At 40.2% G+C, this 27752-nt stretch overlaps 1 protein-coding gene across 1 annotated transcript; it reads left to right on the top strand.

The window, feature by feature from the left end:
• Window positions 1-3224: 3224 nt before the first annotated feature.
• On the top strand, window positions 3225-11588 carry LOC147904660 (potassium transporter 11-like). Its single transcript, XM_087387838.1, has 9 exons — window positions 3225-3566; window positions 3770-3992; window positions 4148-4393; window positions 6572-6622; window positions 6703-6963; window positions 7077-7129; window positions 9849-9963; window positions 10100-10354; window positions 10456-11588. The coding sequence occupies exons 1-9, from the start codon at window positions 3453-3455 to the stop codon at window positions 11529-11531; spliced, it is 2394 nt and encodes a 797-aa protein (XP_087243964.1). The 5' UTR covers window positions 3225-3452; the 3' UTR covers window positions 11532-11588.
• Window positions 11589-27752: the final 16164 nt, after the last annotated feature.

Raw genomic sequence — 27752 nt, forward strand, 5'->3', positions numbered from 1 at the left:
TATTATCATGACCTTTAAAAACTTTCAAACACATTTCCAAACGGTTTAAATAATTCAAACAAAATGATCATGCATCGGAATGCATGACAAAGATTCAAACCAAAACTTGGGCTTTGAAGTCAGTTGAGGAAGCTAATATTGCAGCCCACTGTTCATTGAAAAAATTAGAAACTATATGCAAGAAAGTACAATAGAAGCAAGGAAATAATGGCCACTAATATAACCACTTCTAACTCCATAATCATAAGAAAAACCAATTAAAAGTAGGAAACCTACTAATATAGAGTTAATCTAGAAATTGCAGCAACATAGCTAGTTACAGCTCTTAGTAGAGCAAGCTTTTGAATAACAAATGAAGAGTTAACTCGATGCATCACTACACTTCTGAGTATCATATGTCGACATGTTTTTGCTGCATTTTACCATAATTGAATTGCTGGCATGAAGTCAAACTCTTGTAAAGGTGGTCCATCAATTGAAATCCGCATTAGAGCATCCATGCTTTTTGACTCCAGCCTGTTTCTTAACTTATTTTAGATAATGTTATGAATGCTAAAGCCCCTTTCACAGATAATAGTGCTAGACATTGCAACATGGCAATTTCTGCAATTCAAAGAAGCATAGGATACTTCTCACACAACACTTAATGAAGCACCATGTGTCTTTCAAAACTTTCCCTTTCCAATCTGATGTTTCTTCAAGGCTCTTCCATCAATCATAGCTTTTGAGCTCTTGAGTGGAAGGAAACATAGAGGGAACAAGGACTTTCAAGCTCTCCATCATTTTCAGAAAATCTAGCTTGCAAGTTGCTTCTAACCTTAACACAAAATGCACGTTGGAACTCAAGAGCTTCTACAAGGTCACCTCTAATAACACATCTATCTATTCTCACTCCATAATACATATCACCTTTCAAAGCCCTCCTCATTGTGCATAACCAGCCATCTTGACATCCAAGTTCAGGTATAGAAGGAAAGCCACACCCATCATGACCTTGCATGTTCATATCGATGTCTTGAGCACCCATGAACTCCATCTCTATCGGAGTGATCGTAGCAGCCACAAGTGTCACATCCACGTAATGCTTATGAAAAGTATACGTCAAGCTTGCAAGATCATCCACAATGTCTCCCAAAAAGTGCAGCATGTATATGAACTTGAAATTTGCTACCATTTTGAAAACTCTCACACTTTCTTCATGCAAGCATACCAAAAGTGGTTCTCTTCATGCAAGCATACCAAAAGTGGTTCCAGCATTCCACAAATCTTTGATATTACCTTGAATCGGCTCAGCCACCTCATCATATGTATAAACCCAAGAAAGACACTTCAGGCTCATGATCATACATGTAAGTGGCATAAACAATCAAGTGCTCAAATTGAGATGTTTGTGGATTCATCGACCAAGAGACCAAAAAAGGAAGAGGACTCCATAGTAGTAAAGGCACTCCTTCTCTACCTCCCTCCCTCCCTCCCTCCCGCTCCCTCTCCCTCCCTCCCTCTTTCCCTCCCTCCCTCCTGAAGTAAAGGTAGTGTTCAGGAGTACTTGTATTAGCTGCGTGCCCTTGGCTTGGCCTTATTAAAGGTGTTTCGGTTAAGAAGCGAATTCGGAACCAACTTTCACTTACTATTTCACACACACACACACACTCTCTCTCCCTCTCTCTCTCTCTCTCCTCCCCCACTCTCTCTCTCTCCCTCTCACTCTCTCTCTCCCCCCCCCTCTCCAATTCATCTCTCACCCCTCAAAACCCTTCCCCCCCTTCTGTGTGTGTGTGTGTGTGAGAGTGAGCATGCGCTTTCAACCCTCTTTTCCATGCTATGCATCCAATTCCTTTGTGTGCGTGTGTGTGAGCGTGCGCTCTCAAACCTCTTTTCCATGCTATGCATCCAATTCGTTTTCTTTACGGTAGGCAACCTAGGGAGATGTTTAGGTTTTCTCACAACCCCTTTAGCCACTTGTCATGAATCTAAGCCCTTCAATCTTATGCCCTTGATTTTGTTTGATGTAAAAGCTAAGCTTTTGACTAAAGCACTAAAAGCATATAGGTGCTTTTCACAATAAGAAGACTATATAAACTTTTCAAACCTATTAGATTTGAAGAGATGGTCTACTTGATTTGCAAGTTTGGGCTCTTTGGCATGTGAAGCTTTGGAAAGCCTCACGATGACCTTATGCTGTACTCTCACAAGCCTAAAAGCTCAACTTACTACAGTACTCTCACAAGCCTAAAAGCTCAACTTACTACAGTGATTAAACTCCCATTTTCCCGAGGTTGGAGAGACACGTAACGCTAGCTAAGTGGAGAGGGAGAATGTAACGTTGGCTAAGTGGACTTCTTCGGGCTTCCTCTAATGATAGTTGTTTTTTTGTGCTGTCCAGAGAAAGTTGGAATCATCCCGCTCAAGGACACACACAGATCCTCTCAGGGTCACATTGGCAACTTTTCGCGAGATTGTCTCTTGGCGTTCGACTACGATTACGACTATTGACATTCAGGTAACATGCCATCAAATTTGCAAGACTTATCCTCGGTGCTAATATTCTCGATGTTTATATTCTCGGCATTATCTCGGCACCCAAGGAAGGGCCTGTTCCCTCGGAGTATAACTTTTTGGGGAAGGAAGCGCACCACCTCCCCGTCCACACTACGTGTGGTTATAATAATTATATATTATATATTTTAATATAAATATTTTCAATTACTAGTCCATTCATAATTTCTTGTTTTCAATTTGAATTCTTACAACATTCCTCTTGTTTAATGCATGTTATCGATACGAGGGAGCAAGGAAATCTAAGATGGATGCAACATTGAAGGATGACTACACCTTTATTCAGATGGTTGTAGTCCATGTGACAATATTGTAAAAACTGCAATGAGGATTAGTTACTGTATCGTCTTATTCATGTATTTGTTGGACTTCAACTTCCAAAATAGACATTTGCAGGGAGGATTGGGTCCGAACGGACCCGAAGTTAAGTCTCATGTCCACTATTTTACTCATTCTCTTTTTTCCTTAAACAATTGATAAAATAGTAGGCTGAGGCTTCAATAATTTAGAGTTAGTAGTTACTTGCTCCACGATGGAAAGAGTGAGTAGTTTTGTTTGGATGTGGGACAAAAGTAGGCCTCGTGAAGTCATTGATTAATTTGGATGGGGATCCCATGATGAGAGAAAGTTGCTAAATTGGAAAGGATGGTGGGAAGCTTTTGGCGTACAACGCGCTTTTACAAACTTAGCATGTCGTCGTCTTTCTATCGTCAACGAGCTACCTCTCTTCGCCTTTACTCTCTCATCTCCATCTCCTCTTTCGATACTCTTCCTGGAATGCACTTTGCAATCTCTCATCTCCAACTTCCTCACAACATGCACAGTTTGCCTCCAGGTTGACGGATTTTGCCTCTCCTCCTTAGTTTCCCATTCCATCGCGCTGCACTCCCATCGTTATGGACCGTTCTGACCTCCCCTCCAGCGGCAATATGTTTGAGCTAAACCAACGTCTCGACAAGCCCTTGGATGAGGAGGCTGGACGCGTTCGGGGCTTTGAAGGCGTCCGCAAGGTCTGTTGTCGCTGTAGCTTATCCAAAAGCTTTCTCTTGCCTTCTGTATCTGTATCTGTTTGATAACGAGCTGCCTCAAATCAAAGCAAATGCCTAGAATGCTACAATGTCTTACAAAGCTCGTGACGAGAAACGCTGCATGCTTTTCCGCCTTCTTTTTCTTCCTCGCTTGCAATGTTTTGATTTTCGAAAGTTCAATACAGGTCTCCCCAATCGTTGTTCTGCGCTTGGCTTTCCAGAGCCTTGGCATTGTATATGGAGATTTGGGGACGTCCCCGTTGTACGTGTACAATAGCACCTTTCCCGATGGGATTGGTGGGAAAGAAAATCTCTTAGGAGTGCTCTCTCTCATCATTTACACCTTGACAATGATCCCCTTGATCAAGTATACGTTCATAGTCATGAGAGCAAATGACAACGGTGAAGGTATTTCTGATGTCCTTACATTCCTGTGCTGATTCGCGTAAATTCATCTCAAGCGGAAATATAAGTGTATGACTGGTCAAAATGTTTTTTATAGGAGATTTCTTTTAAGAATAGATTCTTCTTTTGATTCAAGCAATTAGCATGTTGCAATGCAGGAGGGACTTTCGCACTCTATTCTTTGATTTGCCGGCACGTGAAAGTCAATACGATTCCTAATCAGCATCCCACAGACCAGGCGCTCACAACATACAGTCGACGTGAACATAATGACAAGTCATTAAAAGGGAAGATAAAGCGGTGGCTGGAAGAAAAGCCATCCTGCCAAAGGCTTCTAGTCCTATTGGTTCTTTTTAGTACTTGCATGCTAATAGGTGACGGAGTCTTGACACCCGCAATCTCAGGTATTTTTTGTGGGTTACGATATTTCAATTTGGTACATGGGAGAAGAACGTGAAGATTGTCTGTGCCTTGAACATGTGTCAGCCATTGAAGAGATAATCTTAAAACCTATTGCTGCTTTGCTTGAAGCTGTGGCTTATGAGGCTGAAGACTGAACATTTGATCACGTGTATTCGCCTGTCTGTTTGAACTACCTTGCTTCTAGTGACAAAAGGATGAATTAGAAAGTGGAGATGCTCCCATGGTCAGACGTTAACTGGAAAGAGGCATTACCCTGTAATGTTTGAATCCGCCCTATGGACTTATTTGCTAAAAAGACTTACCGCGGTAGGGTGATGCAAAAGCATACGGTAGATCAAAAAGTAACATCTAAAGGCTCTCCCTTTTGTAGGAGAGGGTTTCGAACCTCGGCAGAAAAATGGAACCCTTCAGTGGCTGTTTGAAGAGCAACAAAAGCATTTTCAGTTAAATCATAGTGATCTAGAGTTATTGAGGAGGATTCTGGGTCAAACTGAAGGGAGGTGGTCTTCTGATATAGGTTTGAACTCCAGAGAATGGTGGGTAGGTTGAAAAGAATGGCCCCCAGTCAAAAGCTGTCAAAGTGTAGTGGTCACCTCTCTAAGGGATAAACTTTTAAGGTGATGTCTATAATTGATTCTCCCTCGGTAGGCCACAAGGGAGTCCAGCATGCATCTTTTCTTCGTGTGCCCAAATGCCCAAATACATGGAACCCTTCAGTGGCTGTTTGAAAAAGTATTTTCAGTTAAACCAGAGTTATTGAGGAGGATTCTGGGTCAAACGGAAGGGAGGTGGTCTTCTGATATAGGTTTGAACTCCAGAGAATGGTGGGTAGGTTGAAAAGAATGGTCCCCGGTCAAAAGCTGCCAAAGTGTAGTGGTCGCCTCTCTAAGGGATAAACTTTGTAAGGTGATGTCTATAATTCATTCTCGCTTGGTAGGCCACAAGGGAGTCCAGCATGCATCTTTTCTTCGTGTGCCCAAATGCCCAAATACATGGAACCCTTCAGTGGCTGTTTGAAAAAGCATTTCAGTTAAGCCATAGTGATCTAGAGTTATTGAGGAAGATTCTGGATCAAACGGAAGGGAGGTGGTCTTCTGATATAGGTTTGAACTCCAGAAAATGGTGGGTAGGTTGAAAAGAACGGTCCCCGGTCAAAAGCTGCCAAAGTGTAGTGGTCGCCTCTCTAAGGGATAAACTTTGTAAGGTGATGTCTATAATTGATTCTCGCTTGGTAGGTCACAAGGGAGTCCAGCATGCATCTTTTCTTCGTGTGTCCAAATGCCCAAATACATGGAACTTAGTGCGTTCAAAAAATACACTTGGGAAAAGATAGAAACATGTGCTGTTTTCTGATGTGTCACTTACCCTAAAGCAGATAAACAGCAGGGAATGTATAGTGAATCAAAGTACAAGTGTATGCATGGGTGCCATTCAAAAGCTGAAGGCTGAAGCTAGAGCATGGCATAAGCTCTTGCGCATGAACCAAGATTTTATGGCCTGGAGAAGAGCTGGAACGAAGATGAATGAGCAAAAAAAGGCAAATCTAGTGGGCTACCTAGGACTCTACTTATATACAAAAAATTTAAGAGTTACCCTCTCCCTTGTCCCTTGGTCATAAATCCAGTCACACAAGTGGCCTAATTTACGGGACCCACCTTTAATGTCTATGGATAATAAGCCTAGGTCTGTGTAAGTTGTTTTGGACTCCATAAAGTAGGGCTATAGTTCTCCAAGTCCATTGCATTCGCCTACTTAAGCATTTTCTCACCTACAACATGGGAATAGTGCACTGCTGCATAGAATAAACAGTCCACATTCGTCCACCATAAGTGTCTCTTCTACCATGACCATAAGCTCCCGCCTGTAGCTTGATTTACTTGTTTGCTACCTTGTGAGCATATTTGATTCCTTAGCATACACCCACATGTAACCATTGGCCTTTTGGAATGAGTTTATCAAGTCATCCTTGGGGTCATTTGTGGTTAGGATAATCAAAGGTAGAAAAGAGTGGTAGTGAGGGGGGCAAAGATAGGGGCAAGGAGGGAGCACAAAAATACCACTGCACTACTTTTGAAATGCGTTTTCTTAACATGATATCTTTCTCAAGAGAAAACTTCATTGAAGATTTGGTGATGCTGACAATTTCTTTCATGGTGCAGTGCTTTCCTCCGTAGATGGGATCAAGGTGAACTATCCACGAATCAGTAATGGTGAGTGTTTGGTTTTGTATTCAATGCAACGCTAAATTTTTTAATTGATGAATTCTAAAATTTGTTGCTGTCTCTGCCAGGTTGGGTGGTGGCAATAGCTTGTATCATCTTAGTAGTCCTGTTCAGTGTGCAGCGCTTTGGCACAGACAAAGTTAGTTGGTTCTTTGCTCCAGCAGTTTTGGTCTGGCTCCTTGCGATTGGTTCTATTGGAGTATACAACACTGCTAAGCACGACCACTCTGTGTTAAAGGCATTTTCACCAGTTTATGCTATCCGGTACTTCATCAGAAATAAACGTAAAGCATGGGTGTCCCTTGGGGGTGTCTTTCTAAGCATAACAGGTAGGGTATTTGTGGAAGTAAATTTGCAACTGTATGTTGAGGAACTCGAGCAGGATTTGATGAAGTCAATCCTGTATTCAGATGCATTTAACTGATCCTGTAAAGTTTTTCAGGCTCTGAAGCTTTGTATGCTGATTTGGGACATTTTTCAGTATTATCTGTTCAGGTATTTCTTTTCAAAATCAATCAATTCAATATGCCTATAATTTTATCTGCATGCAAAAGATTTGTGCTTTTTTAAAGTCTCGTATGTTGCAAAAGAGGAACATATCATGCATAAGCCGAATGTCTTCCCGACAAATTTCAAAATAAATTATTATTTTCAATTATAAAAATTTCAAACATTCCATCCAGGTTAACTCTAAGAAAAAAGGGAGGGAGGGTTATAAATGATGCTTTATTTTTTTTAAAAAAATCTAAAAAACAAAGCTGCACTAAACATCTCCATGCAACGCTGGGCGCAGGCAGAGCCAGCCATGGCCCTTGGATGCAAATAGATTCAATCGATCTCAATGCTAAGGCATGAGGGCGCTTGATCTTCTTGGATCCAATGGCCCTAATTCAAAGTAGTAGAGCAAGTGGGGGGCGGCTGCGAGAGACATTAATGCAAGAAGGCAAGTGGGCAGAGCATTCGATGTTGCACAATGCTGTCCAAGGTGCAGCAACTGTCCACGACAAAGCCGATGTAAGACATTAGATCTACTTAGATCTAATGTTCCAAAATAGTTTGCGGGCGCAGCTGCCAAGAATTCAATGCCATGCACCATGTGTGTGTGCAATTGGCATGGTCACACCCACCGCCATGTGGAAGATCATCTCCACCATTGGATCAAGCTTATGGACTGTGGTGGCTATCCATGAAGACTATGTCTACTCTTTCAAGATCACAAACACCCAATTGTGGCTTGTTTTTTGTGCCCCTTCTTGCCCTTGTCCTTTTTGGACTCTACTTCTTCAAGACCATGAACACCCAATTATGGCTCGTTTTTGGTGCCCCTTCTTGCCCTTGTCCTTTTTGGACATGAAACTAATTTAGGAACATATTTTCCTTCAATGGATTAGCATGCGTAATCCTAAACCATAGCACAACAATGGAAGTCTCGTGCTGTTTCATAGGCTTTTGAATTTCCGCCACTTTTGCAATTCATAATGGATGTCTGAGAGGGTTCTTTTGAGCAAGAGTTGCATCATGGATCCAACCTTCAAAGCTTGTATGGAACCTGCCCACATTTCCGTGAACTCTTCTTGTCTTTGGTGAGATCTTCGTGCACCAAGATACATCTCTCGTGCAGGTACAGCTTCTACCTCAAGTGGTATATTCTGAGGTTATACAAGCTATTCGGAAGGAAGAGAAGATGTTGGCCATACAAAAGGATGGCACAGAGAAGTAGTGTTACTCTTTAACCAATCAAGGAAAATCCCATAATAAAGGTCAATTTTCATGGGTCAGTGCTAATCTGAATTAATGAGACGTTGTTCAATTAGTTATTTGATATGGTTAAAGGTTTAGCTATTTTTAATCATACGTTCATCTAGGTATATGCTTCTGCCATATTAGCGGACATGCAAATTTCACCTTGTGAAGTTTTCGTCCAAGTTGCGGCCTGCTGGTATTGTGATAATTCTATCTTAAATGGTGCGTTGCCCTATCAGCTAGATTTAGATTTAGATGCTCGTTGGGGAGAGACTAAAATGAAAACGTTTAGACTTCACAAGCAGTTGTAGCTTGAATGAAGAGATTTTGGACTACCTTTTGATTAGCCTTCTCCTTTAGTGCTAGCCTTCGTCATGGCTGAGTCTGCCCTTCACCTCCGGTGTGCCGACAGAAACTCAGCACGAAGACTTTGTATAAATGGATGCTCAAGTATGTGTGGGTGTGTGGATTTGTATGTGTGAGAATATATTTTTATACTATGGTCTACACCCACTGTTGGGCGCTGATGACGTCAGTGGGGATGTCATAGTAGCTAGTCCCTGCTATGCATGATGGAGTTTATGGTTTTCAACCTTGTGAGTGACTATCATGAGATTGAAACTGCACTATGTTGTGTTTTTAGAGGATGAGTTTGGGAATGTTCCTGGATTCATCTAGGTATATACTTTCAAAAGGTTAATTTGTAGCTCTCTATGGAATTAATTGTCTATTCCATTAAGTTAGGTTTCTAAAAAGTGACCTAGGTTCCTAGATGTCTATCTCCTCAACATGCCAATGCATCAAGTTGATATTAATGGAAAGATGACTAATAATGTGTGCATACATGAATGTTAGACACGTCAAGAATTTGGTGAAGACTGTATGGTAGCCACCACATGCCACAAAAAAAGTTACCAAGTAATTGGAATAGTATTCATGAATACGTCCCAACTCCAGATGCAGCAATGAAATGTGACATGTACGGACATGTGAGACAGAATTGTTGGCCCAATATCTTTCAAGCCTGGGAAGAGACCTTGTTAACAGTACAGCTGTGAAATAGGTCTATCCCAAGGGGACTGGAGTCAGGTTTCAGATACAAAATCTACAAAAATAGGGGAGCCCAAAAAAACTGTCAGTACAGCTGTGAAATAGGTCTATCCCAAGGGGACTGGAGTCAGGTTTCAGATACAAAATCTACAAAAATAGGGGAGCCTGAAAAAACTGTCTCCACCTTCCACTGTTGAGGGAATCTAAGGGCAGCAAGCCACCATGAAAGAGTCTTGATAGCACTGCCTGTAAGATGATCCTAATCTCTATTGGAGATTGTACTGGATGGTTACAAAGCTCTTTAAACCGTGTACTATTTGCTGTAGTGATTCTATTATAAATAGCTGGATATTAGAGTGGCTAAATTTGGAGGCTGTGGAGCCACAAGTTTCTGATCTGTCTGATTTAATTGCATTTTCAGCTTGCATTTGGTTTTTTGGTGTTCCCGTGTTTGCTCTCCTCGTATGTGGGCCAGGCTGCCTATCTCTCAAGGTTTCCTCGTGATGTCGAGCAAGCTTTCTACGAGTCAATCCCTGGTGATGATCCTTACGTCATGGCTTGTGTTTTCATCTTTATGTTCATGTTTAAAGATGACTGCTGTTGATAGTTTTATTTATTCTCATTGCAAAAAGAAAAATTATGAAAAGAGGTTTTTGGCATTTGTGTTTTCAGATTCTGTGTATTGGCCAATGTTTGGAGTTGCAACACTGGCTGCTATCATTGCAAGCCAGGCAACTATTTCTGCTACCTTTTCCCTCATCAAGCAATCTCTTGCACTTGGTTGCTTCCCAAGGGTGAACGTGATTCATACTTCAAAGAAGTTCCCTGGACAGATATATATACCAGAAATCAACTGGATTTTGATGGTTCTGTCCATCCTTATCACTGCTGGTTTCAGACAGACTGTCCAAATTGGAAATGCTTATGGTGAGTCTTCTTACATCGTTACTCAGCAGGCGTTTTCAAAGAAATATATTTCAATACAACTCTGTTGATCAATTTAATACTGATGGACCTTCTTTGTACAGGGATTGCTGTTGTGCTTGTCATGATTGTAACAACAATTCTCATGACTCTAGTCATGCTATTAGTTTGGCGAACCAGGCTGATATACATCATAATGTTTGCTGCCGTCTTTCTTACCGTGGAGTTGATCTTCTTCTCATCCATGCTTTTCAAATTTACTCAGGGTGGCTGGGTACCTTTAGCCATTGCTGGTGTCTTCTTACTTGTTATGTATTCTTGGCACTATGGCACCCTGAAAAAATATGAATTTGAGATGCACAATAAGGTGTCCATGGGTTGGATTTTGGGTTTGGGTCCCAGCCTTGGACTTGTAAGGGTCCCTGGGATTGGATTTATTTATACAGAATTAGCACATGGTGTGCCGACAATATTTTCTCATTTCATGACTCATTTACCAGCCATACATTCAGTTGTCATCTTCGTTTGCATAAAGTACCTTCCAGTAAGCACTGTTCCCCAGGATGAGAGATTCCTCGTCAGGCGTATAGGCCCAAAAGACCTCTGGTTATATCGCTGTGTGGCAAGATATGGATATACAGATCTGCACAAGAAGGATGATGGATTCGAGGAGAGCCTTCTAGAGCATCTTGGTTATTATATTCGAGAAACTGCACTTTTGGAAGATGCACCTGTTTCGGAAGAAGGGAACTCTATAGATCCATCACAAGCAAGTTCAATTGATTTTCCGCACCCGGAGACCTCCATTAGAATCCCAACTGAAACTTCATCCAATTCAAACTTCATGCAAGGATCTGCTAGCGACTCAATTGATTCAGAAAGGTCCACAGCAATGGTGCCATCTCAAAGGAGACCGGTTCAGCATGTCAGATTTGCTTGCCAAATGGAAGGATTGGAGGAAGAAAACGATCTGAAGTTCTTACATGAAGCTAAAGAGGCTGGTGTTGTTCACATTCTTGGAGATGTCATCGTGAGAGCAAAGAGGGACTCAAGTCTGCTGAAGAAGTTTGCAGTTGACTATGTGTATGCATTTTTGCGTAGGATTTGTTGGGAGAATAGTGCAACCCTAAATATCCCACATGAAAGTGTTTTCAACATCGGTCAAGTGTATTATGTTTAACTAGACCACGTGGAAAGCGGAAAGCTGTAAATCAACTGTACATAATCCAAGAGAGTTTTGAAGAGAATTCTACTTTTTGGATAGCTATGTGTGGGGCATGTTTGGGAGTGTGCACATCTCTCTCTCTCTCTCTCTCCAGTTGTGTAGGGGGTGCGTTCTACTTTTTGGATCAGCTATGTGTTGGGCATGGATGTTTTGTTCGCATTCTTGGAGATGTCATCGTGAGAGCAAAGAGGGACTCAAGTCTGCTGAAGAAGTTTGCAGTTGACTATGTGTATGCATTTTTGCGTAGGATTTGTTGGGAGAATAGTGCAACCCTAAATATCCCACATGAAACTGTTTTCAACATCAGTCAAGTGTATTATGTTTAACTAGACCACGTGGAAAGCGGAAAGCTGTAAATCAACTGTACATAATCCAAGAGAGTTTTGAAGAGAATTCTACTTTTTGGATAGCTATGTGTGGGGCATGTTTGGGAGTGTGCACATCTCTCTCTCTCTCTCTCTCTCTCTCTCTCTCTCTCTCTCTCCCCCCAGTTGTGTAGGGGGTTGCGTTCTACTTTTTGGATCAGCTATGTGTTGGGCATGGATGTTTTGTTTTGGGGGTGTGCACACGCGCATGTGCCCCCCCCCCCCCCCCCCCCCCCCCGGGTTTCTCTCTCTCTCTCTCTCATGATCACCTTGGCAGACATCCACCTAAAAGATCACTCATGTTGAGGGCTTAGATAGAACCCCGTCATCACTGAAAACTGAGTGCCATGTCATATAAGAAGTCTCTGTCATTTTGTAACACATCTATATTTGTACCTATATAAAGACAACTTCCATGTGATTCTTTTGAAAGGTTGCCTTATGTTTATGGTGTTAGGGTAACTTGATGTGGTCATTAGGTCATGCTTCCAATATCATGGCATTTCAAAAAAAATGTTAGACTTGGACATAAGATTTAAGCTCTTAAAAAAACCAGCAGCAGCAATCATCATCTTGAGGCGTGCATGCATGTATGGCCTCTTTTTCTTGCATTCATCATCTCTTAAAAATATTATATGTAACTACCTTTAGTCAGAGAGAGCTTGCAAAAATGGAGTCACTACTTGTGTTTAAGCATCCAACAAATCAAGACAATGGATTAAATGTATCTTCTTGAGACGTGCAAATGGGGTGAAAGTTAAAAACCATTTAGTTTTCAACAAAATTGTGACAGTTGAAAATGTAACTCTACAAAGAGCATGGAGTATTACATAGCTTATTACGTATGTAACAATGACATGCATCTACGACTTCTTCAAGTGTTCCATTGTGTTAATAAGCTTCTAAAGACTAGTGCTTTGGAATATTTTTATGATCCTTGTGTATCTTTGTTCCTTTGTGCCAAATATGCTTCATTTTGGAATGGAAGACTCAAGGCATAATGCTTGCCATGATTGATTGTTCTAGTGCATCAATCTTGTGTGCGGGTTAGGTACATGTGGTGGACACGGCTAATTGCATAAATGGACACCACAAAAAACAAAGTTGAATGAGTTGACACAAATTTATTTTAACACAAAGAGGTTAGCCTCTTCAACATCGAATTCCAAGTATTTTGTATTGCGTTGTTTGTTCTCTTGGGTAGAAGGCGCGCATTGTAATTTTAAACAATGGTATAATAATTCAAACACCATTGGAATTGTTGTGCCTTTGGATAAGGAGCTAAACTTGATAACATTATAGCAATGGATCCCCCAACTCAAAAGTCAAAGCTAGAAAGAGAGACACAATTAATGTTTGAGGCTATGTTCATAAATGTAACTTTCTAACTCTTTCATAATATATAATGTCAAACAACCCAACTCAGTGCCACATATTGGAATGAAAGGTCCATGGTATGTCCAACTACCACAAAAATGCCCACATATTGATATTGTTTACTTTAAATAATATCATCAGAAAACCAAACTGCAAACTTGTGTATTTATAGCAGATCTGTGGAATTTGTGAATTGAAGTGGAGACCTATGAAGGAAAACAATCAATAATCTTTAAAAATAGGTATATATCTCAACACACAATGATTAATATTGAGTATAATACTGTTCATTAACACACTAGATACCAAGGGGAGTGCCCAACTTAGATGAAAAACTCAACAAAAAAACGTAGCAATAGCAAAGAGCATGTAAGCTATCGAATGCTACTATTGGCATAGATCTAAAGTCTTCGATCCCACCACTAATTTGCATCAAGTGTGGATCGTATACTACAGCCATAAGTTCATGCTATGAACAATGGGGCTCCCCAAGTTGATCTATGGCTATAAACTTGATAATTTCCACTACACTAGGGCAAGACTACAATGATGCACCATTGGGGAAGGGCTTCAATGATGCATAAATGTCCTTATGTGGAGGGATGATATAATGATGTGAAGCCATGGTGATAACTAAATCTAAGCATGATTCACTATAGCATAACTGAGCCAATGATAAGATGTCTTGAGGATGGATCTACTAATCACAACCAGAGGAAATTGAGTCCAAGGACATGATATGCTCCATGCCAAAGCTACAAGCACTAGTGGTGGATGTTGAATGAAACCAATCGAGGAGCCAGATGCACTAAGGCATGTATCTTTGCATGCTGTAGGAGATGTGAAATCCTCATACTAAGTACTTACTTGCAAATCTACATGGTCACTATTGATCTCCTGTTGTGTATCTGCATCATTGTTGTGGCAAAATAAACTCAAATCCATGCATAAATGTGATGCATGTACATCATAAATATTACTCTGTGCTCATGTAGAAGCCTCATGCTAAGGGCTTACCTCCAAATGTGTATGATCAAACATGGAGGCTGATCCATGCAAGCATGGGATACATCTATTTCCATTCTCTCAGGACCTATGAGGTTCAAATCAGCATTGGATACCAGTACAAATCCTTTAGCAACAAAAGGTCAAAGTAGATCTCATCTAGATTCACCATTGGAATATCATCAATATGATTTGAGTGTGAATCTATTCCACTGCGCCGCGTGTAATTTAACAATGTAGACAGTGCTTATTGGTTAATCCTCTTACAAACGCCCCCTATTTCTTTACCCCCTCCTACATTTCTACCTCTTGCTTTGGACCAAATATTTCTCCCTTGAATTCATGGCTATAGCTTCCTACACTAGCTCCTGAGTGCCCTGCTATCCCCTCTACCTCTAGGTTGTACCCTCTATAGCCTCTCTCTCTCTCTCTCTCTCTCCTATCTCTATTGGAGTTATTCTCTCCCTTAAGCTGTAACCTTTTCACTAACCCTATATTGGAGTTTTATTCTTTCCATTTTGACTCATATTCCTTTGTCTTCTCCCTGTTATAAGCCTTAATTTCCGTGCAAATATGGTGAGGAAAAAACTCCATGACCATGCAATATTATGACCTCTTGTGTGTTCCACAACGCCAAAAATGCATTGAATGAGTGGATCCCTTGCACCTATAGCTTGAATGAGTGAATAGTCATGAAAGGATCTCCCAAAGGTCCACCTAAGCTTCCCAAGAGCAAAAGGGGTAGTGTTTTGCATGATTGGAATGGATACATATTAAAGTTAAAGTTTGGGAAGAAAGGATGGCTTGCCAAGGTGCAAGACATCTACATGGGAAAGGATATGTGCCTGTCTCCATCACTCAATTGATCTATGATACTATCACATTGTAAGTCTTTGTTCCTGTGTACCTTCTTTGTGTGTGAGTGTAATGACTCCATTTGAACATTTTATGATGATTTTGGAAGAGCACTTATTCATGGAATATGCTTTCCTTTGGAATTTGAAGAATGGGAGTCGGTCGTGTCTTTCATAGTAGGTAAGTTTATTGTCATTCATGAGGATTTAGATAAGTAAATGCATGCCAAAGATAAGTCTTTCTTTTTGTGAAAGAGATATGTCTATTGACATAATTCAAGATCCATTACACTAAGGACAATAGATATCGGAGAATTACACCACCACAACTTCAAGACATGGACTATAGCATAATGGAGTCATGGACATTGCAAATTTACACAAGGACAAGATTGAAAAGGATGTGGGCATGGACATGAAGTCCATATTTGGATCCAAATGGGCAAGGTTAACTTGATTTATGCCTTTGCACATTTTTATTTCTTGTATTCAAAATATCCACATGCATAGAGCAAAACTATGTGAGTGGGTAGATGAAAATGCTACTAAATACTTGCTCGAGATGAATTGAGAAACTAGGTGAAGTGAACAGAATGGTGATGTGTTTCAATGTCATGCATGTAAGGCCGATACAATTTTTAGGTACCACATATCATGCCAAATGCTGTATTTAGCTTTCCAATATAGGCGTTAGAAGAAAACAAGCAGCCATTTGACTCTAATGATGATGACAATACAAGGGTAAGTTTATCTATTGATGTTGATCAAGGACATGTCAAGAATATGAGCATTGATGACAATACACAGTCAAGTTTATCTATTGATGTTGATCAAGGATATGCCAAGAATGTGACCATCACATCACAATGGAATCTGAGGGATGTGCGACAATGCATGTTGTTCATGGAGGATGAGTCCTTCAAGTTTATCTTAAATGGTGGAAAGGTAGGCAGACATGTAGATAATGCATGCATGGTGCCAATTTCATCCCTCTTGTTGCAAAACAATAAAGAAAGTAAAAAATGCGTTTGACTAGTGCAAGTATCCAATTTAAAATTGTGGATTTTGACATTTGGAAGTCTGTGTTTCATGAATTGGAGGACATAGAAAATAGTGGTGCAATTTATTTCCATGTTTTTATTATGTGGCATGTATAAATTCTCAAACAATATTTGGCATTTATTTTACAATTTGTTTTCAATCATAAATATTTGGCATTTATTTTACAATTTGTTTTCAATAAGAATTATTGTTTATAGGGGTTGGGTATATATAGGGGTAAGAGGCAATTTCAATTTCACTTTTAATTTTTTTTTTAGAGAGCCATAGTGCTTCTACTCCTAAAACTACCTCAGTCTATTAATTGCTATAGCAACCGTTTGACTACATCTTCCATGGATTCAGCAAGAGCTGCATTCCTCCATGGATCCAAAAAGAGCTGCATTCTGTGGATTCAACAAGAGATGCATTCCATGGATTTAGTAGGAGCCATAGGAGATGCATTCCGTGGATTTGCAAGAGCAGGATTCCATGGATCTAGCAAGAGCCGCATTCCATGGATCCAACAAGAGTCCTATCTTGGAGATTACTTTCACTTTCCTTCTCTAGCAAGGTCAATTGGAAGAAGAGGCTTCATCCACAGATACTCGCTTTGCCATCTCTGCTAATCTCCTAATGACTTAAACCTATACATGGAAGAGCCTCTTGACCATGAAAGCAAAGAGAGGAAAGAAATTGAAGAATTGGAATTACTCTAACATGCTTCCATGGAGCCCTCATCAATCTCGAAGCATTCATCTACCTCGGAGAGCACTTCCTTTGGTCCAGAGATATTATCCTTGTCCCTGCAAGATGTTAATGGACAACAATACCTATTCTTCCATGAGATCAAGGTGCTTTTTGGTTTACCAAAGGATGAGACATTGGGGTTCTTTTATTCTAAAAACAAGATCCTTAAGAACATAGATTTGTATTCAAAAGTTTTTTGTGCATTGCTTCATGAAATTACTAACTAGGACATGTGCCTTGCATGCCTTAGACTATTCAATTGAGTAAAATAGAATGAGTCAAACACCATGTCCATATCAATGTCTCCAAGCTATAAAATCATAGATCCAACTTCCAAAGATGCACCATTTTCCCATAGCCTTTGGATCTCCTCAACTTGGCATGACTAGACTTGGTCTTATAATTCTTGTGTAGTAAGATCCTTTTTGACCAAAGGGATGATGACCTTTGCTAGATTGTTCATTGTGCTATAAATACACAAGGATTGACTTTTAATGCTTATTCTTGCTACTTGCAAGCATTCAGGGGTCAACCCCTCCCCTATCTTGTAGAGATGGTGCTTCTCAAACTAATGCACATACCTTTGCAAGGCATCGTGGATGCACACTTGTTGAATAAAGTAAGATATATATTTTCTAGTTGGTGGACATACTCCTTCCTACTTTGATGAAGCATGAAAGTAACATGCTACTAAATGCCTTATTCCATAGATTAAATAGTTTGGTTGATTGTATGTGTTTGCTCTAATAATCTTGAATTAAAAACAATGCCTACCCAAACATGTAGAGGGGCATAGCTTCACTACCTCTTTAAACCCAATGGTGGAGAATTGCTTAAGCCTTGATGTGATTTATCTTTACTTTCAAGTCTAGTTTGAGGGGAACATTGTATTAACTTTCCATGTTGATAGCTTATGTTCTAAAATCCAATGTATTTTTCTCATCTTCTAAGACTTGCCCTCAATTCATTAGTGAGTGCACTCAAAGAATCCATAAAGTAGTGAATAATGTGCTATGAAATGTTTTGAAATATCAAAATTTTACTTAGAAGATTGGACAGAATTATATGCAATAAAGAACAACTCTAGAACATGAAAAATACAATTATTTTGTGTGCAACAATGGAATTCAAAACATTCAAAAAATACAAAATGATGGTACATAAAATAATAGTTGAATTCTAAAGAGAGCACATCACACATAAATTAAAATAGAACAAAATTTATATTAACACACATAAATTAAATTAAAAGAGAGCTCATTGTACATAAATTAAAATAGAAAAAAATCAGCATTAACAAAATCAATTCTACAATATTTACCAATCATTCAATATTTGAACCAATGAGATCAGTTCACAATATCTATGCATATACAAGATAAGGGTTGGAATTTTTTTAAATAATCATTTGAGATACTAGAAGATTTTGTTACAACAAAATGATTCAATCTTCAATAGGCCTAAGGCAAGATCTTGGTTTGGTGATAATGACCACATGCATCCTAATGTAATCTAAAAAATAACATAAAACTAAGATTTGGAGAATGTTGAACATCGATTGACTATTACAGTCGATGATTGTGCAGTGCTACTGCATGCAAAAAATATACCCATCAAATTTTGAATATGATGGTATATTATGTGACTCACTTCCTAGGTAGTAAAAAAGGGAAATGGTTGCATGCACAAAATATTCTAGTGCCCGATGATCGAACCTATGAAACTATCTTTGGTATTGCTATTCAACAAATGAATTTGCCTACATCCTATGGGCATCATCATGTCCCAATCACAAATACATACATACACCTCCTCTATTGTCTTGCAAAATTGGAAAAAAAAGAAGACATTTTGAGCATGTAAATAATTTTAGAGAACATTGGGTTGATGCATGTACTCAACTGTGCACATAGCACTACAACCATTTGCACTATTATAGACAACCCTTTTGATGGAAACAATATAGATTTTCTATCTATTTTTGCAAAAGACGTAAAGTATTAGAAAAAACAATATAATACTCTACTTAAAGATCGATATGGTGGAAGCATGTTAACTTGCTACATGTTTTGTTCTTGTAAGGGAAGCACACATACATTTGAGAATCAATGGTGATTTTTTAAATATTTGATATAATAATGGTTCTTGAGAGTACATAACTAATAATTTTATTGCATGGCTAATTGTGTGCACATAGTCAAGTGAGAGTCAAGTTCAACTTCCATTGGGAGCTATGCATGGCTATAATGTGAGGAGCATAGATAGTAGAAGAGAAGTTTCATGTAAGGAATGAGGCTTGCACTGATGATTGGTCGGAAGGAGGCTGCTTGGCATCCTTGGATCCACAACTCCACATAGGGGAGGAATGGCAAGGTGCTAGGTTCCAATGAGGGAAAACAAGTTGGGAGGAAAGCGCTAGGGCCAAAGGAGAGTACTATTTAAGAGGAGACTACTTCCTCAAAGGTGTCAAGGAGGTCGAAAAGGAAAAGAAGAGAGCTTGATTCAATGGAACATCTTGCTACGAGCTTGGAAGAAAAGGAAGAGAGACATTGTAAGAAATGAAAAGTCCACATGTATAAGTGTGTAGATAGAAGATCCTCCATGTCAAGCTCATTGAATTCTAGATAGTTTCATACAATGTCTCTTTCTCTAGATTGTGCAGGTTTATGTTACACTGGTGGTTTCATACTTTGCCTTTGCTCTTGATGAGCTGTGCAAGTTTTCTTGACTTATGACATCTGCCTACTCCTCCATAGCATCCACATTGTCTGAGCACAAGCAAATAGGTAGTCACCATTGACACACATAAATCTTGGATTTTCAAAACTCTCTCTCTCTCTCTCTCTCTCTCTCTCTCTCTCTCTCTCTGTTTTATATGTATTGAAAACTTGTGATTCAAGGGCTTCTACCATGCCTTTAATCTTTGATAGCAATTTTCAACCGGGAAAAGACATTGCTACCTAGCAGTAGTATTTTTCTTCTAAATCACAAGGACAATCTGACTATGTGATTTGTTCTTTGTATCTTATTTTCTCATGAATGCACCTCAAAAACTACTTATATGAACTTGGGTACCTATATCATGAAGGAAATAAGTAGTGGAATTTTGAAGCTAGCATACACATGTTAACTAGCATAAATAGCATAGCATGTCAACCTGCTTTCACTCATTGCTCTCTAGCTATTAACCCACATATATACTTCCAACATTTCTCCTTATATTCTTTTGTAGGCCGATGCAAAGCTCCCAAAGTTTTGTATATGAAGCAATCCAAGTTGTTCCTTAAGGAGGAGTTCCACATAAATATGGTCTCAACATGATAGGAGCTATTGCCAAGTGCTTGAAGGAGACAGAGAGTGGCTTGGTTTTTTTTTTTTTTTGGCTTGGTATTTTTGCAATACCTAGAAATTCCTCCTAGTACAAAGTAAATCGCAACACTATACATCTTGAAGTATAAAGATACTTCATGTTTTTTCACAATAAATTCTGCCAAAAACGGTGCCCTACAAACATGGAAGTAGCTGTGGCCTTTGCCAGGGCATATGCAAAGAAATTCATCATAATTCTGAGTTGAGCATCCACTACAAAGCATCACATTGAAGTGTTAGAGAAGAGTGGCTGTTTTGATAGCCACTTCATGATGTGGAGGCTAAACATTGAAGGAATGCACATGCTTTAGAGATACTAAATGACATAAAAGAACAAGAAACATGTAGCGTTTGTGCCATCCCCACCTCTTTCATGTTGATGCTAATTGGGACTTGATCTAGGTAGATCCTCCATTCCTTCTAATCACATGCACCAATTTTAGGTCTATGATGCCCAAGTGGGTGAACTTATATTTTAGCCGGTAGCCTCGCGCTCTTGGTCCAATTCTCAACTTGCCCTTTACACATGTTTACGAGGTGTAGCCACTTGATCTCACCTCAATAGTGCAATCACGATGATCTTCTCAATAAGTCAGAGAAGGTTGGTGAAGTAGGCCAATAGGGTTTTAGTCATCATCGAGATCAACACACTCTAAGATTTTTGTCATTATCCCCCATCATTCTTTCTTGTAGCATGCATGTTCTCTTTCCACCTTCTCCTTGGTGTAGAGGTCATGGTTGTGGGCTCTATCAAATAGGCTTACCTCTAACAATAGACACTGCTCATCATTTCTATTTTTTGCTCTTTCTCTTTGTAACATGCATCCATGTCTATTTCAACTATTGTTTGACGTTATTTTGTAACGTCCATTCTTTGCATTGATGAGAATCCCTACATGGAACAATGTTTGCATTTCCCTTACTCTATTGTTGATTTTTGTTTTCTTTCTTTACATATCCATGTAATTTCCTCACGCCTTCTTTATTTATCTCTTAATTAAGATGTTGAATTCAATGGAGGAATTTGTGACACGGTAAATTAATCTCTATGACAAGAGTCACAATTAACAAAAAAGATTGGTGTCTAAGCATTGATGTTTATCAAAACTTATTGTACAATAATTTCATGACATCTATTTAATATTAACAAGCACTTAAGAGGTGGCCATGCAATATAAGGCACACATTGTATAACAGAATCCCTTTGAGAATCCCTCAAAGCAGAATTCACAAAAAATGTGGACTGGGACTAACTAGAATTAACATGCATAATGATTTGCGGATGCAGAAAATGGGTGTCTCAAAGAGAATGTGATAGGTGATAGAAGATGCCACACATTGGGAAGGTTCTCAAAAGGTTGCATCAAGAAGAAAGAAAGTTAACTTCTATCACTCTTGATGCTTAGGAGAAAGACAATCCTTGATAAGTATGCTTACGATCCAACAATAAAAACATTGATGACCTATGAGTTCCAAGAAATAAGGTCAAAGTATCTAAGCAACACCCAAATTTTGACATTTGAATAATTCTAGAGATTAAAGACCCTTTGGAATGATGATGAAATGCAAACCTAAGGGTGTAGGGGACAAGGGGATTGTCAACAAGGTTTTCTCCCCCACCTCCTCTTTGTCCCTCCAACTACTTGTCTCTTCACCCACTCAACTAGATTTTTGACACATGGAGAGAAAAGTTCCATATAATAGGTTCATCAAATCAATTTGAAGACAACAGATTGTGATAAGGTTGAGTAAAATCAAGGGTGCGACTAATGGTAATAAGTGGTCAATTATATGAAAATGTACAAAACCTAAAATTGAAAACCTAATGATTTGGGTGAAGGAATGAGTACTTTTTAATTGCTTGATACTTGTAAGGGAAGGTCTGTTGCATACTATCTACTCGTATGCATACAAAATCCACTTCCTTCCTTGCTTTGGTAACCACCATTTTGTCTACTTAATGCCTCTTATTCACAAGCTCCTATCAATCATGCATTGCTCTATTGCTCCTCAAATTAGTTCTTACTACTTGCAAAGACTTATAAATGCAATACTAGTGTGGAATTGTTCAAGAAAAAATAGTAATAAAAAATAATCTTTGAAAAATTATTTGACTTGTATTTCTTAAAGAAGTAAACCTATGTTAACATTGTGTTGATAGGTCAAAACAAAAGTCAAGTACAATCAACATTATGAATGTTTGGAGTAGCTTCAAAGCTCCACTTGAATAATTTGAGCCTAACAACATATTTGATATATCTAATAAGATAGGTATGGAAAAAAAAAAAGACTTGGACATACTTGAAACATCATGTTCTAGAGAGGAAAAGAATAGCCTTAATGAGAGAAAGATACTATGAGATCAAAGGAAAAAAGATGAGAATGCTCTAAATAGGACTCTATTTACACTTATGTCTAACTGAGCATTCATTTTACACCCAAACCTTGGATTCCAAAATCCAACTATATTTTGAGATTAGAGATGGAAAGACTAAATCCTTCGCACATGATTTGTGTAGAGATAGAAGATCCTTGATGTATGAGTTGACTTAGAGATAGAAAATCTTTAATACATGTGTTTTCATGAGCCAAAATCTTCAATATGTGTGTTTTCTATAAGAAAACAATACAACGTCTATGCTCAATAGATAACACGATCTCGTATGCAAGAGAGAAAAGTAGATAGTATGGAGAATAAAAAATTTGATTACTATAAAATTGATACAATAGATGGCGTTGCCTCCCAGCCGTGCGCTCATGTGTGAGAAGCTTCGATGGCATGCTGGAAACAGTAGAGGACGGAGGCTGGATGCTAAGGAACCAGGGTTGCTATAGCTAGTGATGAATATGGGCTTCACAGGCTTGCTTTTATATAGCCACCAGTCGTAGTCGATTAGACCCAATTGGGAGATCGAACCCAGCCACCCAAAACAATCGACTAGAGGTTGGTCCCGAAATAGGACACCGACCACGTTAGAATCATGGCACAGAATAGAGCAACTAGCCTATGGTTGCCATTCGGCCTAGAGCCATCCGAGATCATCTAGGGCTCCAAACAGACCCTGTTACCTGAGAGTGGGCTGCCTCGAGAAATGCTCCATCTACCCTCAGTGCGGTCAGTCATGGGATGCCTTCCCACACTTGCATGTAGCCTAGTTGGTAGTGTGCCAACTCTATCTGAAGCCGTCCAGCCATCAGGCCACACATGGCCCCCATCTGGTGTCCAAACCAAGACCTACCAGATAACCGAGCTACTCAAATGCCTTCTCCTCATATGGGGGGCTTACAAGTAGAGTTAGCTGGTTCCCGCGTAGTTACATATAAGAGTGGAGCATTGATATCTAACACCCCCCCTCAATGTCCACCCGTAAGTGAACTACTTTTTCGACCCAATGCCAAGTCGATGAAGATGCCTCTCCAGCAAGTCTCTTCCAAGAGCCTTCGTGAAGATGTCCGTAGCATTCTCTGTAGTCAGACAGTACACCAAGTCGACCTCTCCATCCATGATGAGCTCGTGTACAAAGTGATATTGAATCTCAATGTGTTTTGTGTGAGTGTGGTACACCGGGTTCTTGGCAATTGCCATGCAACTTTGATTGTCACATTCTGCACTGCACCCATGTCCCCTAAGATCCTCCTTAACCACACTGCCTCACAAGAAGCAAAACATGCTGATTTGTACTCAGCCTCGGTAGAAGAAAGAGCAACTATAGGTTGCTTCTTGCTAACCCATGACACAGCTCCAAATCCAACTGAGAAACAGTAACCTGTCACTGATCTCCTACTGTCCATGTCTCCTGCCCAATCTGAGTCACAGAATCCGGTCAAGATGTTGCCCTTGGTATAGGTGATGCCATAATCAAGTGTGCCTTTGATGTATTTCAGCACCCGCATCCCTACCCTCCAATGGTTCTCTCGGGGCTTATTGGAAAACTTGCTTAGTACACCAGTTGCAAAACTGATGTCCGGTCGTGTGTTGCACAAGTAAATCAAAGTGCCCACAAGCCTTCTGTACTTCGCTTCGTCCACCAGTGGTGATGAATCCTCATTTGAGAGCTTCACGTCAACCTCCATAGGGGTGCTAACTGTCTTGCACTCAGCCATGCCAAATGCCTTCAGTATCTCTCCAGCATATTTCAGCTGTGAGATGAAGATCTGTTTTGGCTCTTACCAAACTTCAATCCCCAAACAGAAATGCATCAGTCCGAGGTGTGTCATTTCAATCTCTCTTCCTAGCAACTGCTTTGTCTGTGAGATCTTTTCTTCATGGTTCCCTGTTATGACAAGGTCGTCCACATAAAGGACCACGATCATACACATGCTTCCTTCTCTGTAGATATACAAATTTGCATTAGATGGGATCCTCCTGAACCCGTTTTGTAGAAAGTAGGCATCAATCCGCTGGTACCATGCTCGTGGGGCTTGTTTTAGCCTGTAAAGTGCCTTCTTTAGTTTACAGACTTTACCTTCTGAACCCCGGGGATCACAAAACCTGGTAGTTGTTCCACATATACCTCCTCCTTGAGATCTCCATTCAGAAAGGCAGATTTTACATCCATTTGAAACACGGGCCAACTTTCCTGTGCTATAAAGTCAAAACACTGCGAATTGTGTTTAGTCGAGCTGTGGGAGCAAAAGTATCCTGATAATAAAAACCATGTGCTTGTGCGAATTTTTTTGCCACGAGCCAAGCCTTGTACTTATCCAACGTGCCGTCGGACTTGTACTTGGTCTTGTACACCCACTTGGTGCCGATGACCTTGCATTTTGGTGGTCAATCCACAAGGTCCCAAGTGTTGTTTTTCATTATGGAGCCATACTCCGATTGCATAGCCTCCATCCACCTATCATCACCCTGTGCCTCTTCAAGACACTTGGGTTCTTTAGCACGGATCACCTCTATCATCAAAGCGTAGTTGACCAAGTGTTCATGCGCCCTTCTTTGCTCCTCTAATCTCTTGGATCGGTGGTGTTTGGATGATTCCTCCTCAATTGCTGTAGGTTCTATGTTGTCCAAAAGCTGCTTTACCCACTTCGGGAATGGCCATTGCCGTTGTGGTTCTGTAGGCTCTTCTTCCTCTTCTTTATCTTGAATCCTCCCAAGCACCATTGGGGGAGTTCGGTCTACTATTGGTGGTTGTACTGGATGGATATCCTGGTCTTGGTTGTCTAGGAAGGTCCAATTGATGCAGCTGTTCTGAGAAGACCACATCGCGACTTACTATTACCTTCTTGGTAACATGATTATAGAGACGGTAACCCTTCGCCTCTTCACTATAGCCCAAGAAAATACACTTTCGGCTCTTCGGTTCCCATTTCGTCCTGTTAGCATCAGGGACATGCACAAAACAGTCACATCCAAAAACTCTGAAATGAGCAGTTGAAGGTTTCTTACCAGAAAAGGCCTATAGTGGAGTCATCCCATTCATAGCCTTCGTGTAGCTACGATTCAGAATGTAAACTACCGTGTTACATGCTTTAGCCAAGAAAGTCTTTGGCAAATGTTTCCCTTTCATCATACTCCTACCCATTTCGTAGATGACGTGCATCTTGCGCTTTGCTACTCCATTTCGCTATGATGTATGTGGTGGGGGTTTCTGCCTCTTGATCCCATGACTTTTGCAGCAACTTTCGAATTCACTTGATGTGAACTCACCACCTCTGTCTGATCTCAACTTCTTCACCTTCCTCCCCATTTCTTTCTTGACCATTACATGCCATTCTTTGAACTTACTAAAAGCCTCATCTTTAGTCTTCAGGAAGTATATCCATATCCTTCTACTGTAGTCATCGATCAGCGTCATGAAGTAGTAGGAACCACCCAAAGCTTTCGTCTCCATCTTTCCGCAGAGGCCCATGTGAATGAGCTCTAGAGGAGCCTTTGCCCTGCTGGCCTCTTTAGGAAATGGCTGCCGATGCTACTTGCCCATCATGCAAGCTTCACATACATCGGACAGATCTGTAATTTTTGGTAGGTTTGCAATCATTCCACTTTTATGCATCTCCTTTAAAGAACTAAGGTTTAGATGACCAAACCTCTCATGCCATAGCTTAGTGTTGCTCACATCAACTCGAGCACTGAAAGCTGAGAGTTCGTAGATGTTGTTGCGCCGTGTACCTTTACCAATGTCCTTCCCTTGAAGATCCAAAATCTATGTGCCATTCTTATCGAAGTGAACTTTGAGATCCCGATCCGTGATCGTAGAAATGGACAACAAGTTCCTCTTGATATCTGGCACATAAAGAACATCGGACAACTGTTTTACAACTCCATCTAACTTGAGAGCAATCGGACCTTTTCCTTTTGCTGGACATTTTGCATCATTGCTGACTGCTACCAGGATGTCATTCCCTATTGGATGTAGAGAGGTATACCAATCCTTACGATTGGTCATGTGGCACGGTGCATCACTATCATTAATCCAAGGTTCATCTCCAGGTACATGGACTGCCTCCATGCAAATCTCCTCAATTGCTACGAATAGCTCTATTGGTACTACCTGCACGTTGTTGCTGGACTCTTTCTTTACTCTGTTCTTCTCATCTACAATCTTCTTTCGGCACTCATTCTGCTTGTGCCCTACCTTGTTGCAATAGAAGCACTTGATCTTCTTCTTTCTCTTTTTATCATTAGAAGAAGATGGGTTACTAGAGTCCTTACCCTTACCTTTATTTGATCTAGTTGAGAAAGTCGAATCTTCTCCAATGCTCGTCTTTTGACGCATCTCCTCCTCTAGAAGCATCGCGCTGAAATCCTCAAAGTTGAGGGGTGGATTTTTGTTCTGCGTATTCAGCGCTGTAACAAGACCGTTGTACTTTGGTGGGAGAATCCGTATGCACCTTTGTGCCAGATTCTCGCTGGTGATGGTGATGCCGATTGAAGTCATCTGATCGTGCAGATTCTTCACCCTACTGATAAACTTCTCTGTCGTTTCAGACTCAGACAATTTCGCGTTCGCGAGTTGAGTCTCTAGATTCTAAATCCGTGTCTAATTCATGGTCTCATATTGATTTTTCAAGACCGTCCATGCCTCCTCCGCTGTGGTGACATGTTGAATTAATGCCATGACAGAATCACTTACACTGCACACAATAGAACACAGTGCATCTACATTTCTTCTTGTCCATGCAAGAATCTGATCCGTAGTTGGTACTATCTGTTGTCCTAATTTGGCTAGATCCACTCTCACAACTGGCTTCACATCCACCCCAGTAGCAGTATCCCAAAGCTCATATGCGCTTAGGATGGTCTTCATCTTGAACTTCCAGAGTGGATAGTTAGTGTTGGCCAACTTTTCGCTTTCGCCGAACGGTGGGATTCGCAGTCTTGCAGGCTGGGCCATCTCTCACAATTTGCTCACAAACAGAAACAAATCTTCTTGCTAGAGCCCAAGCTCTAATACCATGTAAGAAAACAA

The sequence above is a fragment of the Dipteris shenzhenensis genome, chromosome 2 (genome assembly GCF_047967505.1).
Source record: "Dipteris shenzhenensis isolate YYH24624 ecotype China chromosome 2, Dip_SZ_1.0, whole genome shotgun sequence".
Lineage (NCBI taxonomy): Eukaryota > Viridiplantae > Streptophyta > Polypodiopsida > Gleicheniales > Dipteridaceae > Dipteris > Dipteris shenzhenensis.

Coding starts and splice junctions, on each gene's coding strand:
- LOC147904660 (XM_087387838.1), top strand. CDS start 3,453: ATGGACCGTTCTGACCTCCCCTCCAGCGGCAATATGTTTGAGCTAAAC. Junction 3,567..3,769: donor GCTTTGAAGGCGTCCGCAAG/GTCTGTTGTCGC, acceptor AGTTCAATACAG/GTCTCCCCAATCGTTGTTCT. Junction 7,130..9,848: donor TTTCAGTATTATCTGTTCAG/GTATTTCTTTTC, acceptor TTGCATTTTCAG/CTTGCATTTGGTTTTTTGGT.